This window comes from Mus caroli, chromosome 8 (assembly GCF_900094665.2).
Source record: "Mus caroli chromosome 8, CAROLI_EIJ_v1.1, whole genome shotgun sequence".
Taxonomy (NCBI): Eukaryota; Metazoa; Chordata; class Mammalia; order Rodentia; family Muridae; genus Mus; species Mus caroli.
In genome coordinates, this window is record NC_034577.1 from 39,600,873 (window position 1) to 39,620,892 (window position 20,020).

General features: G+C 40.6%; 3 protein-coding genes across 9 annotated transcripts in view; 2 read left to right on the forward strand and 1 right to left on the reverse strand.

Moving 5' to 3' along the window:
• The window catches only part of Ufsp2 (UFM1 specific peptidase 2), a 20,914-nt gene extending 12,845 nt beyond the window's left edge, over positions 1 to 8,069 (forward strand). For 2 of the 3 annotated variants that reach the window (XM_021169517.2, XM_029480589.1), the window contains exons 8-12: positions 3,170 to 3,334; positions 3,531 to 3,655; positions 5,441 to 5,517; positions 6,699 to 6,823; positions 7,864 to 8,022. In XM_021169517.2, coding sequence (XP_021025176.1) covers positions 3,170 to 3,334; positions 3,531 to 3,655; positions 5,441 to 5,517; positions 6,699 to 6,823; positions 7,864 to 7,950 — 579 coding nt within the window. In that variant the 3' untranslated portion in view covers positions 7,951 to 8,022. Of the gene's footprint in view, positions 1 to 3,169; positions 3,335 to 3,530; positions 3,656 to 5,440; positions 5,518 to 6,698; positions 6,824 to 7,863 lie in introns of all 3 variants that reach the window. The other variant, XM_021169516.2, reaches the window with a different exon arrangement.
• On the reverse strand, positions 8,070 to 11,365 carry Ankrd37 (ankyrin repeat domain 37). Of its 2 annotated transcripts, none has more exons than XM_021169523.2 (5): positions 10,751 to 10,985; positions 10,386 to 10,538; positions 9,526 to 9,617; positions 8,754 to 8,960; positions 8,070 to 8,291 (listed from the first exon to the last, which is right to left on the reverse strand). In XM_021169523.2, coding segments are annotated over exons 1-5 (480 nt in total). In that variant the 5' UTR covers positions 10,778 to 10,985; the 3' UTR covers positions 8,070 to 8,290. The 2 variants fall into 2 exon arrangements, with proteins under 2 accessions (XP_021025182.1, XP_029336453.1); XM_029480593.1 differs by lacking the exon at positions 10,751 to 10,985 and adding an exon at positions 10,992 to 11,365 and having other exon boundaries at positions 8,111 to 8,291.
• Lrp2bp (LRP2 binding protein) overlaps positions 10,438 to 20,020 on the forward strand; it is a 26,525-nt gene continuing 16,942 nt past the window's right edge. Inside the window, exon 1 of one of the 4 annotated variants that reach the window (XM_021169520.1) lies at positions 10,438 to 10,639. Coding sequence is in view for 1 of the 4 variants with exons in the window: in XM_021169518.1 (XP_021025177.1) it covers positions 10,794 to 10,835 (42 nt within the window). In the remaining 3 variants the exon portion in view is untranslated. Of the gene's footprint in view, positions 10,836 to 11,372; positions 11,395 to 11,428; positions 11,961 to 20,020 lie in introns of those variants that run through there. The other 3 variants (XM_021169518.1, XM_029480590.1, XM_021169521.2) reach the window with 3 other exon arrangements.

Below are 20,020 nucleotides of genomic sequence, written 5' to 3' on the forward strand. Positions count from 1 at the left end.
CTCTCTCCCTCTCCCTCTCCCTCTCCCTCTCCCTCCCTCCCTCCCTCCCAGTGACTCCCTCTCAGGCCTCCAGTGCCACCTTTCCCCTCCACTGCCCAGCCCCAGGTTCTAGCCTTTTATTGACTGTTAAACTGGGGAGAAGGTTCCTATGGCATCATGAGTACTTGATGGTCTGCCACTTCTAAGGAACCAGAAGTAGCACTAGAATACAGGCAGCATCCGACCAGCCCACTACCACTCTGGCTTAGTTAGCTTGATTCCTGTATGATAAACCTTTGTATAGTGTTTTCCAGGTTTTGGTGATGTTAGGCAGTCTTTTATCAATGTTCCCATTCATGTGTCTGGTGCATATGTATGTAAACAATTGTAAATGTTTGTTTCTTTTTTTTTTCCCTCCATTTTTGACTCTTTCTTTTTTTCCCTGAATCATTTCAGAGAAAGCTATAAACTTCATATTATTTGCCCCTAAACACTTAATCTGATCTCCCAGTAACAATGGATTTGCATTCATCATATAATCCAGTTTACCATGTTCATTGTCATGTCTTATTCACGGCTGGATTCAGTTTGATGATATTTTGTGAAGACTTTTTCTTCTCTATTTATAATTGATATTTCCTTATAATTTTCTCTTAATTAAAAAATGTATCTGTGATCTACAACCTATTAAATGAGTTTTTATATGATTGGTAATGCTGTATTTTTGATCATTTGAAAAACAACCTGGACTTAGCATTTTCTTTATGTGATAATTCTTTATTTAAAATATTTTATTTTAATTGTATGTGTGCGTGCTCACCCACATGTGTGAAGGTGGCTGTGGAAGCCAGAGCTCCTGGATCCCTCTTAAATTGTGAGCTGCCTGATGTGGGTGCAGGGAGCTGAGCTCAGGCCTCTGCAGGAGTGGTGTGCACTCTTAACTGCTGAGCCATCTCTCCAGCCCCTTTGGGAATATTCTTAATAGCATTCAGTTTTGTTAGTGTTTATGAGATGTTTTCACTTTTGTGAGTCATATTTACCTAGGTTTTGATTCCTCATATAGTTATTTTCTTTTGAATTGCTCATATCACTTTGTGAGGTTTTTCTTTCTTTAACAATTTCCTTCATTGACCCCTCTTTTGTAACTTCAGTTTTCTGTCCTATTAATTTTGGGGTTTACTATTAATTTTGGGTTTATTAATTTTGGGATTTGATGTGTTTACTCTAACTTCTTAAATTGGAACTTAATCTGTTGTTAATCTTTCCAATTTTCTGTTGTTGAGTTTTAAATTTTAGATAAAGCAGTACTTTTGTTATATCCTATAATTTTAATTTGAAAGATTTTGTTTTATTCACTTTAAATATTTTTTATTTATATATGGTGATACTTCAGTCTTTTAGAAAATTATTTAATGTCCAACATATACCTGAATTTTTCCTTTTCTTACTAGTTTATAATCATTGATAGAAAGAATTTCTAAGGCAGACATTTTCTGAAGCAATGTGTTATGAAATCCGTGACGGACAGATGATACACAGTGGGCAGCTGCAGACTACAGGGATGTGTCCGTCACAGTTCTGGACATGGAAGTCCAAAGCTAACATCACTTGGTTGAACTAAAGGCATCCAGAGCCAGCCTCCCTGCACAGGATCCCGAGGGGGGAATCATTCCTCGCTTTCCTGGCTTCAGGCAACTGCTAGCATCCTTGCTGTGCTCACACCACTCGGAGCTGAGTCCTCTTGTCCCTCTGTGATAAATGCGCACATGTTGGAGATGAGGACATAGCTACTGTAGGGAGCAGCTAGTTTTCTTCCTACCACAATGGTCTAATTACACATTCTAGGTGATCCTTTGTCAGCCTACTGCCTAGTTGTCTTGTGAGTACCCTTTCTTTCCCCACAACTCTGACTTTTAAAAAATAATATGCTTGAACATTTCCCAGTAAAGAAGTGTGGACAAAAGGGTATTCACTGTTACACACTACAGCTTCCACAACGACATCTTTTTTCCTTTTGTGGGTGTTGGGGGGGGGGATCTTTACAAGGATGCAGGGCAGATATGAGTAAGATGAGGGTGCACAATGTAAAATTCACAAGAAACCAATTAAAAAATTTAGAAATCTGTTTTGTCTATAGAAATTTCGTTTTAAGCATTATACTATGAGGAAGTCCCTATTTTAAGCATTACTAACACACACTTTAGTAGCAGATTTATAAACCTCAGAACCGCCATTCCTGCTCCCCATCAGCAGGACCTGCCTCTGTTTGCTGATGCCTTCCTCTGATCCTTCCCTCCTTCCCTCAGGCAGCATTTACTCAGCAGCAGTGTGTTCATCAGCTGGGTGCCCTGCCTTTCACAGAAGCTAGGGCCTAGAGCTACATGAATAACATGCTTATATTTGAATGACCTAGGCTTACTAGCCCACATGCTGGTGTGCTGTCACTGAAAAACATAATTAGTTATATTCAAACTATGACTTTAAAATTTAAATATGTATATGCATGCATACATGAAGGCAGGAGAGAGTTGGTAGTCACGACAAAGGAGAGGTGGTAAGAAGTGAGCATGACATTTTTAAACAGGCTACCATGGAAGGCTTCTGGTGTTTGAAGAAAGACTGAAGTGAAAACAGGGTTCATGCTATAAAATTAATTGGAAAAAGGATATTTCCAGCCAAGAAAATCATAAGGCTTCATGATCAGATCACCAATGGCATATTTGAAACTAATTAAATTAATAAAAGGGAAAGTGTGGGAGCTGGCATTGCTATCCAGAACGCACATCGTTCTGGGTTGGTTTCTGTGTAGGTCCACTGGTAAGGATGCTGGACCTACAGGAGAAAGCCAAAAGAATATAGTGCTAAGCCACTGTTCTGTGAATGTATCTCTATAAGGGTCTAAAGCAGTGGTCCTCAGCCTTCCTAATGCTGTGACACCACATGCTGTAGTGACCCCCAACCATAGATGTTGTTACTTAACTGTGATTTTGCTACTGTTATGAATTGTAATATAAATATCTGTGTTTTCCAATGGTCTTAGGTGACCCCTAAGGGGTTGCCACCCACAGGTTGAGAACCACTGACCAGTAAAAAGTAAAAGTGTAGGTTGCAAAACAGTAAACATGATTCAGGTGTTTCTACAGAGCATGTACTGTCTGTAATATTTTATTACATTTCTTCTCTTTTATAGATTTGTGTGGTCCAGGGCACCTATGCTTACCATCATTATATGCAAGATCGGATTGATGACAATGGTTGGGGCTGTGCTTATAGGTCCCTACAGACTATCTGCTCATGGTTCAGACATCAGGGTTACACAGAGAGGTCCATTCCCACACACAGGGAAATTCAGCAGGTACAGATGTGCCATTCTAAATTCTAACCAACTGTGTATTCCATTGGTTTTTAAGGTCATTAATAATCATTATTCTGTGGCATAGATTTATTTTTATTTTGAAAAAAAAATGTTATTTTACTGGTAATCAGAATGTCCTAAATACAACTTTAGTAGCTGTCTTACATATGGACTTTTTTCTTCTTGACACATTAAGGCTCTAGTTGATGCTGGCGACAAGCCAGCAACATTTGTTGGATCACGGCAATGGATTGGGTCTATTGAAGTACAGATGGTACTAAACCAACTAATCGGTGTAACTTCGAAAATACTGTTTGTCAAGTAAGTATGCTTTGTAAACCACATTCATCATTTACACATAGTTTATAATTTTTATTAAAATAATAGAAAAATGACATTTTCTTCTTATTTCCAGTCATTGCTTTTCTTTATTACCTCCTTGCTTTATAAATCTCCTTGTTTTAAAACAAACTGTGTGGTAAACATATATTCTCTAGAACTAATTTTAGTCTACATGTGGAAACTTAGAAATATATTATCTTTGGGTATATATTAGTTTTAGATACAAAATGTAGTTTACTAATGTTTAAATCTTCTAAAGGTATAATAAGGAGAAAACCAAATGTTGATCACTGATCATTAAGTGAGTTTGGTTTTTGGTTTTTGTTTTTGTTTTTGTTCTTTTGGGTTTTTTGGAGGGTTTTTTGTTTGTTTGTTTGTTTTTGTCTTTTTTTTTTTTTTTTGCTAAGATGTGAAATAAGCCAACAGATGTAAAAATATATTCAGTTTACATTTTCTACAATTCTTGTAACAAAAACATAAGAGAAAATTTAAACTATCACATATCAATTTATGTAGCCATAACTTGTTTTTCTATTAACCATTAAAGAAGCTTTTGATTTTATTACCATAAATGTTATATTCCATTTTTTCATAAATAGTATAAACTTACTTTGGGCTTACTTTAAACTGCTTATTGAGACAAGACTTTAAACTGTCTTGTATTAATAAATGCAGTAGCAGTATTTATTGTCCAAGTATTTAGAATATGTTTGCTCTCACAATAGGAATTGTAAGAATCAGTAAGAATAATGGCAGATAAAGTAGTAAACAACTGTTTTTAACATTTAGGTTTGTGGCTAATGAAGCAAAAGACTTTTTCACCAAGCCTGACCACCTGCGTCAATCCCTAGAACCCCCACATGTGTACCATAGCACAAGTGTACACGTGCACACTCACAGAATAGTTTAGAAAACTAAAGAATGGTTTGGTACATTAAAACATTTGTATGTTAGCTGCTCAGCTAAGAACTTACCAGGTTTAACACTACCTGGTACCTTCACAAAAGTAATAGTTACACTGATAATTCAGCTTACAATTTCTTTTTTTTACTTTATAATGATATGTAATTACTTTGGATTTTTCGTTTGATCTTACAAATAGCAAGCCAAGACTCTGATATGATGGCAGTAGCTTCAAATAACCAAAACTAAATGCTAAGGAGAAAATAATAAGTGTGTTTGAACAATTAAAGAATTAAAAAGGTGAGGTGTGCTGCTAGCTCCACTGTTGTTAGAGATAGTAAATTCATTTCACCCCCAATATTTTTACCTCGGAATGTTGAGGAATATATGTGCTTTTCCTTCTGCCTTTCAGAGGTGAAAAGTATTTAGAATTCCCAAATGCTCCATGAAGTACGGTGCACTCGAAAACACTTCGAAGTTTTCACAGAAACATATATTAGTCCTAAAAGCTCCTCTAGCCTGCATATGGGACAGGTGTTGTTGGTCCGAATTTAAAGATAGAAAAAAAACATAGATTTAAAAAAATGACAAAGTGACCAGTTTCAATCTCATGTTAAAAATCCAGAACCTTTATGCAACTCCAGAAGCAGAAAGCCGAAGTCATTGTTTTCTCCCAGTTAGAAGTCTTAACAATTTTAAGTTTATGCTGCTTTAAGTTACAGTGAATCAGGTCCCTACCACTTAATTTGTTTTTCAAGATCCACCAACAAAAAGAGTGAAAGTATTGCCCCTCCCCAAACTCATTACTTGACTGAGTGCTGGAAATAGTTATGTGGTAGAAGATGATTTCTTTTTATTTAGCCAAGGTTCAGAAATGGCTTCTCAAGGACGGGAACTAGCCAACCATTTCCAGAATGTGGGCACCCCAGTGATGATTGGTAAGCTGCTGTGGACATGTTGGGTTCTTAGGCAGGGTGGAGAACAAGGAAAATGTATTTGCATTTTTAATGTTACATTAAAACAAGTCATTTTAAACATCTTAAAATTGGCTTTGGAGAGATGGCTTAATGGTTAAGAACACTGGTGGCTCTTCCAGAAGACCTGGGTTCACCAATACCCACCTGGTGGCTCACAATCATCTGTAGTTCCAGTTCCAGGGAATCCAGTGCCTCTGCTGGTCTCTACAGGAAGTGCATCACATGGCGCACAGACAAAGATGCAGGCAAAACACACACACACACACACACACACACACACACACACAAACACACGCGTGTGCATGTGCACACACATGCATATGTATGTATATATACATATGCATACATATATACATATATATGTGTATATATATATACATATATATATACACACACACACACATTTTTTTGTTTGTTTGTTTTGTTTTTGAGACAGGGTTTCTCTGTATAGCCCTGGCTGTCTTGGAACTCACTTTGTAGACCAGGCTGGCCTTGAACTCAGAAATCCGCCTGCCTCTGCCTCCCAAGTGTTGGGATTAAAGGCGTGCGCCACCACTGCCCGGCTAAGAGTAGTATTTTTTTTTTTCAAGGTGACAGACACTTGACTAAGCACTGTAAATCATGATCCTGCTACTAACTTGACTGGTTTTATGACACAGCAGACTACTTACCTCTTTTGGGTTGTCTTTGTAAAATAAGATTTGATTAACTGAATTAAAGAAACATGATTCTCGCCGGGCACGGTGGTGCACGCCTTTAAAGATACATGATTCTCGCCGGGCACGGTGGTGCACGCCTTTAAAGAAACATGATTCTCGCCGGGCACGGTGGTGCACGCCTTTAAAGAAACATGATTCTCGCCGGGCACGGTGGTGCACGCCTTTAAAGAAACTTTATGGTTATAGCAAGGGAATGTAAACTTTTTATGATTATAGATAAAGGCATAGCATTTTTTATATATTTCCATATATAACAGTCATTAAATGTGTAATCTTATCCATTAAGTATATTTGCTATCATGGTCTTTTACAATAATTGACAATCTGTTATAATGCTGTCAATTAATAGGAAAACAGTCTTTATTTGAGCTGAATAAGCAGTTGAAATTAACTTATGCCCTGTTACGTATTTCTTTTTCCTAGGGGGAGGGGTATTGGCTCACACAATACTAGGAGTCGCATGGAATGAAACCACGGGGCAGATAAAATTCCTGATTCTAGACCCACACTATACAGGTGCTGAAGACCTGCAGGTTATGTTGGAAAAGGTAACTCACTCTCCCTGTCACCTAAATTCAAGGCACAAGGCAGAGCAGAGACAGAGACAGCTGTTAGCAAAGAAGCAAGGCCAGGGTAGTGACCTGACAGCAGTTGTTCTAAGTCTGTTGAGTAATCATAGCCCTATGTAGGAAAGATAGGAAATACAGCAGAAACCACAGGATTAAATGTTTATAAAAGCTTTGCAACTTACTAAGCTTCATAATAGAACATGACACATTTCCTTTACACTTTATAGCACATGCAGTTGTGTTGTCTCATCGATGTCTTAAAAACAAGAGAGCAGAATATACTTTCTTCCTTTTAAGAGCAGACTTGGGGAGATGAGTGGGCGGCCAGCAGCTCTTGCCCTTCCTGCAGAGGAACAGAGTTCAGTTTCCAGCTCAGTTCTCAGTGTGCATGTCATGGGGCTCACGGCGGCCACCTGTAAATCCAGTCCCAGGATCTGCATCTCATGTACAAATGCACACAGGCCCTTAATAATTCTAGGATCGGTTAATCAATAATAAAAACACTAGTCATTACGAAGATGTGGCTGCTTCTCACTTACATACATGTAACATAATTCTAAAGATTGGAAGTTGAGGCAAATTTGGAAGTATTTGTTAACATTGTATCAACTACATGAGGTACAAATATAAATTGATTTATAGCCAGCTAGTTCTCATATGACAGGCTGGTGAGATGGCTCAGCAGATAAAAACACTTTCTGCCAAACCTGATGACCTGACTTTGACCCCTAGAGCCTACATGGTAGACAAGAACCAACTCTTGCAAGTGGTCCTCAGGCCTTCACAGTCACAAAATAAATGTAATTTCTTTAGATAATAGCAACATTTTCCCATTCAGGAGCAACCTATTGATTGTCTAGCACAAGATACAAGTGATTTCTCTTCACTTAGAAAATCCTTTAATTACATCAGTATCTGAGTCTTATGCCAAAGTCCTGCTGACAGAGCTTGATGTTATACAGTTTCTATTGTGGAGTCTTGTGTTGTAAAGGGTTTGTTCTCCTTTCTCCCAAATCTAGGGCTGGTGTGGATGGAAGAGTCCAGACTTTTGGAACAAGGATGCATACTATAACTTATGCCTTCCTCAACGACCTAATGCTCTTTAAATTATCTTGGAGGCAAGACTATGAATATAAAAGAGCTGTTCTAATGTTAATAAAAGCATACATAATTTTAAATCTTAGCTGTGATTTAAAAAGTAGTAAAGAATGCACAGAAATTTTAATTCCTTGAATATTCTTTTAATAAGTTAAGTAAAAAACATGCACATCCAAAATATTGTAGTCATGTAAATACATGTATTCATGAATGTTCTCTTCACTTAGAAGAAAGTTTTCCTCCTCAGGAGTTTCGTCATGTGATGAGCCAAAGCAATGGCTTGTAGATCTGTCTGAAGTGAAGCTCTTCTTCAAGCCTCTTCTTTCCTTCCTCTTGCCCAACAAGACATCTGTTTTGGGGAGAAAAAACAAACAAACAAACAAACATGTTGAGACTAAAAACATTTCTAAGGGGACCTGAGAAATGGCCCAGTGGTAGGAGCGCTTGCTCCAGAATCGTGAGGACTGGAGCTTGTATCCCAGCTCCCAAGCAACAAGACAGACAGACTACAAATGCCTGGCCTGGCCTTCCAGCTCCAAGGGGTCCCAGGTCCTCTCCTGGCCTCCATACACACAGGCACATGAATGTGTGTACACACAAACACACAACCTTAGAAAACTTTTAAAAGAAGGTCTCTTCCCCAAATTCCCACCATACAGGACAAACTTTTGGTCTCTAGAAGCAGTAACTATAACCAATGATAAAATTTTAAAAAACAAAAATATACTGGGCCAACATTAAGTGCAACGATCAAGTCTGCCAGGAGAGCCAACCCTAAGGAGAAAGCAGGCCGCAGCTGTGAGGCACTCACCAACACTTTCTCTTCATCACTCCACTCTCCACAGTCCTGAAACTCCGCTTCTGTCTCAGCACAGGAGCATGGGGGTCACACTCCTGTTGCTCACCTGATGATTTTGCCGTCTGCATACATTTAATCATTGTTAGAAACCTAGCACATTCTGGAAAGCCACATGACCAAGCAAGATCTTCAGCTGTCTGCCCATTCTTATTGCATACGCTGAAATTAGACAAAAATTGAGTTAAGTGAAAATTATTGTTTATTTCTCAAGTAGAGGAAATTGGAATACATATCAACACAGGGAACAGGATAAAAGAGGTCTCACACTCTCGAGAACATACATACACATCACACTGGAATGGGCCAAAGAAAGATCAAGGAAATTAAATTCTGTTCACTGTATGCTCAGTGACTAACTGAGCATGGACAGTCTATTGTATTTTTATTCCATTATCATATTTCACTATTGAAAGAATCTGACTACAAGAATATTTGGTATTCAAATTCACTGTATTTAACTATATGGTTCAATAGATAGCCAATGAGAACTTCTATAGGAAAAGTCTTCCTAAGCCAAAACTGTAGTAGAATGCCATGAAGACTTGCACCTCTGGATGCTGAAGATCTGTTTCCACTTACTCTATTTGATACTATTCAATTCCTGGAAGGATAACATTATATTACCAGTTAGGCAAGTATTATTTTTAAGATCATATATAATTAGGAGTATGGTTAATTAAATCCAAGAAACCACAAAGCCTCAGACTGCTGATTTCAGACTCACCCAATCTGGACATCACTGGCCACGAGGAGGCTCAGGCAGTCCAGGCTTCCAACCTTTGCTGCCTTGTGGAGTGGAGTTTCTCCCAAAACATCCTGTAAGACAAGACTGCACATTAGGGTCTCCCCAACATTCTGTAGAAGCCAGTGGGCACAAGTAATACCAGCTATTTGAGGGAGCCAGTGAAAACTACCTTGTAACAACTGGATTATTCCACTAATTGTATTTTTCATAAAGTTCTCTTGCTGTGCTAATACAAAGTTTCCATTAATAAAAACATGCCGTCATATTTGCACACATTAAAAAATTAAGGGAATGCCAGCACACTATAGAGTTCTATAGAAGCCAAAAGTTTACAATTAAAAACTTCGTCACACTCTACTGAAAATGAAGACTACTGGAAGAATTGATGGTGGGCATGTTTCCCACATACTATTTCCTGGTTGACTGGGACTTGGACAATAGCAAGTCCTTTTAAAAGTACAGTAAATACATGCTATATAGTGAGCATTTGAAATGTGGTTCGACTTCATTGAGCTATGCCATAAAAGTAAAATACACACTGAATTGGGAACCGTGGTACAAGAGCAAAATAAAACACACATCAGTCATTGCTGATATAATTACAGACTGAAAGAGCATCTGGGATTAGATTATTAAAAGTAATCCCATGGCTTGTTTTTGTTTTATTAATGTGGATACTAACTAAAAAGTTCCAAGTTACCATCTTGCAGTATGTATTTTTCTTCTGGAAACTCCTATATGCCTGTTTATACCAACTGAAACAGGCAACTAGGAAATGTCCGTGCAGACACTGGGTGGAGGAGAGGGTTGTACATAGCAACAATCGGTTACCTAGTTACCTGTTGGTTGAGGTCAGCACCTGTTTGCAGCTGCCAGAGAAGAAAGCACGCAAGGCCGCCACCTGCAGCTAGGTGAGCAGGCGACTGCTCCTGAGGATCCGGAGGTGCATTCACTGATGCTCCTGTCTCCAGCAAACTCTTAAGGTCATCCTCCTGCAGTAAAAGAACAGCTTGTCACTGTCCTATCCCGCTCGAGCCCTCTGAGCTGAAAATCCACTCCTCCACGGAAAAAAAAGAAAACAAGATCTGACAAGGTTTGACTTGGTAACCCAGCAGTTTGTCACTGTCACGCTTGTTAGAGCTCCTAAGACACACAGACCTCTGGGAGATCTAGCCTGCAGGACTTAAAGGGGCGAGAGTCTCACCTCCAAGTTGCAACTAAGCAACAGCATCGCCCACCTAAAGCAGATGACAAGTGTCCCCGGGAGTTCAGAGAGGCAACACTGGCCGGTAAGAGTGCAAGGGACTGCCCCAGTTCGGGAGAATTTAAAGCTCTCGGGAACCTGCAGGGCCGCGGCTCCTCCCCGCCGCTCCCCAGCCTGGGAGCGTTCCCACGGCCTGGTTCTGCCCAGCGCCGTGTCCCAGCCCTGCAGCGGCCTCACGTACCCAAACACTGACACGTGCAGCTTGGAACCCCAAGCGAAAGAGGAGGGGGCGGAGCCTGCTGCGGGGCCTGCCAGCTGATTGGCCAGGCCGACCTCCCCCTGGGTCCGCCCCGTTGGGAGCGAAGCCCAGGCGGCCGCAGCACGCGTGCGCAGTGAAGGCGGTGGGTGAAGAGGGTGGAAGGCCTGGCCTTTGCGCTTTGGCGGCGGCCATGATGCGAGCCGCGCTAGGCACGTACCGCTGGGTGGAGTCAAGCCCTTTTAGCCCTCTGGAGAAGCCGCAGTCGCCGGTGCAGGGCTTTGTGACTGAGAGCACGCACGTAGCCCGGAAGAGAGGGAAGCAGAAGTAGCCCACACCCACCCACCCCCGCAGGCCCCGCGTCCTCCGCCTCCAGCTTGGTCCGAAGGTGCTTCCTCCCACCCCACGTCCTCCACCGCCGCGCGCGCCGCAGGATGCTTTGGAAGGGGATGCAGCGGTGGGTGGGGGACGTTAGAGGGCAGGTCGATGAGACTGTGACCGAGGGTTTACCATAGGAGATGCTCTCCCAAACGCAGTGAATTATCTGTCAGTCAGTGATGCCTTTGTGAGCAGGGTGGCAATTCCTGTGAAATAAGCCACCCATTGCCACACGTCCCCTGAGGACCCGAAACCCGTCCAGGTTCCGGCCATAGCTAGTAAATACAAGGAGTTTGCCAAGGGGATGGCCTCACTCTGATTATTAGGAATTCGGAAAGGAAAGAACAAAGGATTACCGTGAAGAAAGCAGCCAAGTGATTTAATGTTAGTGACGTGATCTGCTGACAGCATGAACCCCTGCGTTAGGACATGAGAAGGGCTTCATCAAAACCCAGAACTCAAATTAGAGCATCAGATAAGCCTGAGGAACAAAAGGACTCTTCCCAGGATACTACTACTCAAAGCCTTCACGTCAGTAAAGTCTGAGAAACAGACCAAAAGAAACAATAATTTAGGGTGAGATTTTAAAACAAACATGGCATTACTGGTAAAATTGATGAAAATGTAATAACTGCAAAGTTTGAATTCCTGTTAATGAACCCTGTTGACTTCTGACTGTAGTTAAAGTTAGTGGTAACAGGTGAAACATAGAGGTAAGAAACTATTAACAGCTGGTTATACATCAAATAACATGTAGAATTTACTTGACACAGAAGACCGTGTCGCTTGAAATAGTCTATGTTGTGCTTCTTCCTGTAAATCCTAGCTCCTAAGGAAGTTTTATTTAAATATTTGGCTTCCCGTTTTAATGAGGATTCTTTTTCAATAGTTGTAACAGAAGATATCTGAACCAGTATGAAGCTGGTTTTAAAGAACAGCAAGTTTATCATAGTCACAGTTTTCCCAACAAGTCACAAAATTCTCACCCATTAATTTTCACTAACCAATATATTTCTTTAATAAGGCACACTGCTCATTGTGGTGGTCCAAAATCTTAGGCTGTTCCCTAGAACGGGGCTTCTTAAAACTTTTTTCACTCATGGCTCCTCATTGCCTGAAAAAAAAAAATTGTATTTAACTCTAGTTATATAGGTGTGTACAACAGGTGCAAATCAAACCTGATAATCTAATTTTAATGCAATTCTTTCATATGTGTATAGTTTGACCATTTATAAGATTGTAATGTAATTTGCATACTAACCTGAGTTCAGTCTTCAGCTCCCACATGAATAACAAAACAAGGACAGCTACCTGCACCTGTCATTCCAAAACTGTGGGTGGTGAACATAAGAGAATCCCTGAGACTTGCAGTCTGATCCTGCCACACACACACACACACACACACACACACACACACACAGCTGTTTGAAAACCTAGCCATCTAGAAAAATAACAATGGTGACTTCTACCCTAAGACCTATCTATGACTTCCCCATCCATGGGCTCTCGACCAGGATTACAGAACCAAATATGATATTCTCTCCTGAGGAGCCAGCTTAAAGTCCAATCAGAAAGCAGTTACCCCATGACAGTTGTACCCCTGTTGCAGTAGTGGGCACTTGTTGCTTGGCTAGGTTTGTATTGTCATATGTGGAGTCCAGCACTAGGTAAAAGCTCTCGTGTCTTTTCTCACTCAACAGACTGCACTGCACCTTCTGGCTCTGTGAAAGCTAGATAGCAGGAGGCAATTTCCCAGTCGCTTTGAGATTGGTGTCTCTCTGCCCTGAAGACATGGCGTATGGTGTCTTCAGCAAGAGGGCTTTACCATGTACTTTGGCAATGGCAATAGCTTATGCTGTTTCGGAGACTTCTTTAATTGCAGTTTTCCTGTAATAACCCAAGTCTTCTTGGAGTTTACAGAGTGCTCACCCATAACACGACTTCTTTATCTACTCGTTACCACCACCTCTGCTGAGGCTCTGGGGATGGTGGCAAAGAAGTGTTAGAAAAGAGGATCAGCAGGAGGATGGCAAGGAGTTCTGTGCAGTGCTGACTTCCGAACAGAGTCTGGGTATCACCTCATGGGCTCACATCTGCTGGACTTAGCTGCACTAGATCAAACCAACCACTATTCCAATATAGATTTGGGGAGGGGGAGTTCTCTTCAGGCCCCACCCCTTGTTGACAAGCTATTAGCAGTTTATAAATACCGAAGAGGGAATCTTTTTTTTATTATTATTATTTTGATGGTATGGCCCCTAATTAAGTTTCCTGTGATTCAGCGGATGGATCCACACCCACACATACATAGATAACACTAATTGGATTTAGTATATTATTTAGAAGAAGACAATGACATGATGTTGGGAGGGGACATGTGAGGGAGGTTAGGGAGAAGTTGAATATGATCACTTCCATTGAATACATGGATGAAATTCTCAAGAATAAAGAAAAAATAAGACAGAATTGAAGAAGACACCCAAAGCTGACCTCTGTCCTTCATATACACACTGTCCTACTTTTCTATTGCTGTGAAGCAACAACATAACCAAGGCAACTTAAAGAAGAAAAAGTTTATTGGGGGCTTATAGTTTCAGAGGGTTACAATCCATGACTATCATAGCAGGAAGCATGGCAGTAGGCAGACAGGCATAGCTCTGGAGCAGTAGCTGTGAGTGTATATCTTTATTTGAGAAAGAGAGAGAGAGACCAACCAACTGGGGACCAAGTAATCAAATATATGAGCCTATGTGGCCATTCTCATTCAAACCACTCACACGCACATATGTACACTTGCAACTACCCACATGAACATGTACACACAAATAAGCAAATAATAGGGGAACATCATTCTACACTAGTGTTTTTCATGGGCACTTCAAAAGTTATACTTCTTTTAAAGCAACCTATTCATACATCAGTCCATGACTTAAAGAAGAAAGAGACAATGATAAACTCTCACAGCTCACCACTACTTAAATTGTTTCAGCATACAAGAAAAAAGTGGAGTATAATAGTTGTACGTGTAGTAAGTTAATATGTAGCTGGTGTGCTTATGGGTTTTTTTGGTTAATCTCTACTTTTTTCCTTGTTTAACCAACTCTCAGTCCCATTAGTATATCAGAGGACATCTACTGCAGTTTTAATACATCCTAGCTCTTTCATCCATAGGACATAAAAGGTCAGTGAGGTGGCTCAGTCTATAAAGGTGCTTGCTACCCCAGCCAAACAACCTGAGTCCAAACCTCGAGCTCTACATGGTAGAAAGAAAGAAACTGCTCAAGCAACTTGTCCTCTGACCTTCAAACACATGTACACAGTGCCCATGTGCATGCACACACACACAGACATACATACATACACACACACACATATACACTGTGAAAATTTTAAATAAAATCTTCATATAGTTGAAATACAATTTGTTTAACTTAACTTGAAACATTCTCTTATTAAAAACTCAAATATGTTGAAATATTAGCATCCCATTTGAATTAACCTTTGTGTCTAAGAGGAGGAAAATAAATGCTGATCTTAGTAGTCAAATAATAGCTAAACCAAATGAAAAGCAGTGCAATGGGTGACACAAAGAGAAGTCTGCTCAAAGTATGTACTCAGTATATTTTCTGGGCACTTTAAGTAATAGACAGTTTTAAAGTAAGCAGTTGGATTTCCAGCCTTTAACATGATTTCCCAAATCATCTAATAAATCTGATTTTGGTTTATTTGTTCTTAGGTTTTGCTTTTTTGTGCCAGACCCCCTTTATTTAGATCCCTTGAAATCACCTACCCTTGCTTTCTCAATGCTGGGATTAGAAGCATGAACCTATAGGCCTAGCAATAAACCTTTTAATCATTAAATTATTCTATTCAAGTATAATTGATAGTATGTCTTTCTGAGAAACTTAGACTTTTGCAAAAAAAAAAAATCATTGCAGGTATGCACAGAAATTTCCTATATCTAGCCATTTTTAAACCTTGCTGAAATTCTGTTCCTTGCTCAAAGGAATTGAAAAGTAGAGCATTCTTGGGAAAAAAAGTCACTCAAGTATTTAGAACGTTGAAAGTTATTATTATTATTATTATTATTATAGAAGTAATTACATACTGGCCGCTAGCATTTGTTTAGAGACACATAGTTAGATTCAAATCTTCACTCCATTACTGCCTACCCTTCCTGAAAATTTACTTACAAATCCCTAGGATGAAATGATACAGCACTTGATAGGGAAAAGTCGGGAAACAATTGTTTTTGTAATGATCTGCATTAAAATATATATATATATTGTAGGCTACAGTCTTTGATCAATCTTATGCATGCATTTTCCTTGGGGGGAAGGGGGGGAGAATGTAATGAGATTCAAATTTTTACCGGAAAAGTTGACTAGGTAGGGATGGGAAGGAGTGGAGAGAGTTTGGCCAGCAATAAAATACACCTAAGATAAGATCCAAAGTGAAGTATTGATTCCACCTTTGAAACTTCCTGAAGCCTTCCACCAGCTGATTGTGTGACTCAGGAGAGGACATTTCAGACTGAAACTGGAACAGTGAGAGCAGGAGCGTACCCCACCCAACCCCAAGTCTCAAACAGAAGACCACCTTTTCCTCCTAGAAAACATAGAAAACATCTCCTCTCTGTCTTGTTCTAAAATCAAAATCTGTGACTTCTCTGGGAAAGAAACACCTTCCCCAGAAGACTAAAGAGACAGCTGGAACTTCCTGTAGCCTGAGAAGGCTCTAAGGACCTGGGGCAGGGACAAGCAACCTTGTGCATCTCTCAGAATTGTTTTCTAGATAGTTGAGTTTCTCTGCTTGATGCGTTCCTCCTAGTCACTGGGACAACAGGACAACATAAACTTTGCTGCTTCAGACTCTTGTTTTGTTTCTGTGCTCAGCTGTTGCCACACTGGGAGGGTAAGGAACGATTTTCCATACTAAAGAGCTTTACTCCCTGATCTCCAAACGTCAGTCATCTTTCTACAACAGCAGCATGAGCTTTCCCATGCAAACAGTCTATGTAGCTTCTAGACAATCACCATATGCATTTCTACTTACCATTGCGTGTTGAATGGAATCCACCAAGAAAAGAGCCTATAAAACTGCAGTGGTAGAGTGTTTGCCTGATAAGTGAGGCTCCAAGATTAATCCCTGGTGTAAAAGTGCAAAAATAAGGGGGCTAAAAATAGAAAGCAAAATTCCCCCACAGAACAGACAGACTCTGACTGCTTGATCCTGACTCAGTGATTTGGGCTGCCTCAGACAAACTATTAGACATACAAACCATAGTCACTGGTGCCTCTCCTCACATAGCCAGTCTGGGAGGAACTGTAGTGTATAAAGCAGACTACCTCCAAATAGTGAACTGTATGCAAATATAACCCTACTCAACTGACCCTGGAGGCAAAACCAGGTACGCTCTTTATTGTCATAAAAAGAGCCCCATTCCCTCTGAGGGACACAGCTCTTGTCTCTGAGGAATCACCTACTTCTTCCTGTCTACAGTGCCTTTCAAGTGTCTATTAATTTTGGCCTGGGACATGCTTTTTGCACACAGACCTTGGGCTCAGTGTGCCTGTTCCAACACCCAATACTGAACTCATAAAAGGACCTAGCAGCCATAACTGGCTAACACAGGTTTCCAAACAGGAACTGCTTCGATAAAAGACAGGATAGGGGCTGGAGAGATGGCTCAGTGATTAAGAACACTGATTATTCTCCCTGAGGTTCTGAGTTCAATTCCCAGCAACCACATGGTAGCTCACAACCATCTGTAATGGGGTCCGATGTCCTCTTCTGGTGTGTCTGAAGACAGCTACAGTGTACTCACAAAATTAAAAAAAAATAATAAATCTTTAATAAACCTTTAATCCCAGCACTCGGGAGGCAGAGGCAGGCAGATTTCTGAGTTAGACGCCAGCCTGGTCTACAAAGTGAGTTCCAGGACAGCCAGGGCTACACAGAGAAACCCTGTCTGGAAAAAAAAAAAAAAAGAAGAAGAAGAAGAAGAAGAAAGGATAGATAGAATATACAAATCTTAATTTGCAATTACCATCAAGATTTTGAATTTAGAATGTTCATCAGTTTTATTGTTAACAGAATACAAGGTAAATTGGGGAAAACTTAAAGGAAAACTGGATTTGGCTCTCAGTGACTACTTACTATAGCCTAGCGGGTTGTAATAGTCATCTTTACTCCTATCTTTCCTTCTCATTTCAGAGAATGGTGTGCACTTGCCACTTCCCAAAGAAGGGCATGGGAGCAAGTGCTCTAAGTAAACAAATGGGCTTTTCTGGAAAGAAAAGAAACTGATACTCACTGCCTGCTTCAATATTGTCCTGAGTTTCCAGTGAGAATGGCTTTTTCTTTCTCTCACTTGTGTCGAATAGATTATATTTTCAGTTGATACATGACAGTTACTAGTTTGTCTCATGGATACTGCCAGAAGACCAGACTCTTGGGTCAGAGACAGATGACTTTATTGCTCACTGTAAACGACACACTCAGGTTTGTCAGCCTGGTATTTGAGCCAGTTCTGTAGCCCACCCTATTCCCCAGTTTTCATGGAGGTGACTCAGAAGGCCCTAGGATGCTGATACACCCAGAAGGTCCCTAGGGTGCTGATACACCCAGAAGACAGCATTATGAAAGGCATCCTAAGCTTGGGCAATTTAATGCCTCTAACAGGCAAGACTATGTAGATACATGACCTTATCCTTTAAGCCCATGCCTAAGAAAGGCTCCAGGAAGAATACAACAGGACTTTGCATTCTTACAGTCAACAGGAACGTGCAGGGGTGCTCCACATGGATTGCCTCTTTTACTAGGGCAGTAATCTAAGTGGTTTGTCTGTCAGACTCATGACTTACTAAGGATAAATCTATAGAAAGAGGTGGTGTGAACTGTTGTCAGTTAGCATTCAGAGCAGCTGACTTTAGAGGCATAGGAAGGGGTAAAGAGGAGCCAAGAAGGGAATGTTGCATGTGTGTCACCTACTCTTCCTCACAAAGTCCCAGGTTCTGGCTATGGAGATGCTCAGGGGTAAGAATACTTAGTGCCAAGCCTTTAGCATCCAAATTTGACCCCAGGTCCTACATGGTAGAAGTGGGGGAAAGCTGACCTCCTACAGCTTGTTCTCTGCCCTCTGCACTCAAGCATGAACACACACTAATAAATAAATATAAAACAATTCAAAATCATGGATTCTTTTCCGATTATGCTATGAATGAATGCCCAGTTTCTATAACAGGATGTTCCAGGTTCACAACATAGTAGGCACACTGCTGGTAAGCTTCTGGTGATTTTTATGCTTAATGTCAAAATTTGGCAGAATAAATACATAACCTCAAATTTTAAATCTCTTCTAAGTTCTCTTTCCTCATCTTATAAAGTACTAAACCTGAATTACCCTCTTCTAGCAGCCCTTCCTGCTAGAAATCAGAGCAGAAATGACCCCTCAGAAAACAGCTCTCCTAGAGACAGCCTCGTGACTATAGGGACCATGATCAGGCCTTGGGGTGGGAGAACATTGATAGCTATTATGAGACAATTCAGAGAGATGGATTAAAGTCAAAAAGTAGGAAGACAGCTGCAGTGAACAGTATGGGACGGGGCCAAGAGTTCGGAGAAAATTCCCAAAGCAAGCAGCAGGCTCCCTTTCATACTACCTTTGTTTCTCCTCCAAGAGGCATGTGTTGGCAGCACGGGTTGTCAGTCCTGTTCCAGGGGACAAACGTGAGAGGATGTAGCACGGACTTCTACAGACTGCAGAGCCAGTGTGTTCAGAATGACCATCTTCTTAAAGTAGAAGGCACACATTTCTAACACATTAAAGATGACATTTGCTTCGCTTGTTGTTTTAAGAGATAAAACAACATAACACATAGGTGGATAGGGTGCCCTTGCTAACCAGCCCTCTGAGATTAGGTACATCAGCTCTCTGCCCTGACAGGCTCCGCCTGTATTCAACAGTGTTCATAACGATCTCCATTTCCTCAAGTATTATAGAAATCAATACTTATATAGCACCTAGAAAAAGAAAAAAAACTTGACATTTCGTAGAAGCTGAGTGAATTATTCTTCTTCTTTTTCAGATCCTGTGAAATATTTCCTTTTTTGTTGTTGTTGTTTTTTGTTTTGTTTTTTGGTTTTTCAAGACAGGGCTTCTCTGTATAGCCCTGGCTGTCCTGGAACTCACTTTGTAGACCAGGCTAGCCTCGAACTCAGAAATCCACCTGCCTCTGCCTCCTGAGTGCTGGGATTAAAGGCGTGCGCCACCATGCCTGGCCGAAATACTTCTTTTTAAGTCGCTAAAATGACAGAAACCATGTGCAGTATTGTAGCCAGAAAAAACCAACATGAGTTTAAATGAGGTTTGTGTTGTTTATGCAAATGCTGTTTATGCTTTGTTTCATATCTGATGCCCTTCCTTGAGTTTTCCGAGGTTTTTCTAATCCAGTGGTTCTCAACCCATGTACCATGAGCCCTTGGGGTTACATACCAGATACTTACAATTCATAGCAGTTATCAAAACTAGAGTATGGAGTAGCAAAGAAATAATGCTATGGTTGGAGGGGTCACCACAACATGAGGAACTGTATTAAAGGGTCGCAGCATTAGGAAGGTTGAGAACCACTGCT

Excerpts from the sequence above, each read along its gene's own strand:
- Ankrd37 (XM_029480593.1), bottom strand. The coding sequence starts at position 11,201 with ATGGCCGCCGCCAAAGCGCAAAGGCCAGGCCTTCCACCCTCTTCACCC. Across the intron at positions 10,539-10,991 it reads CTGCACGTGTCAGTGTTTGG|GAGGATGACCTTAAGAGTTT; the intron begins GTACGTGAGGCC and ends CTTTTACTGCAG. Across the intron at positions 9,618-10,385 it reads GTGCTGACCTCAACCAACAG|GATGTTTTGGGAGAAACTCC; the intron begins GTAACTAGGTAA and ends CTTGTCTTACAG.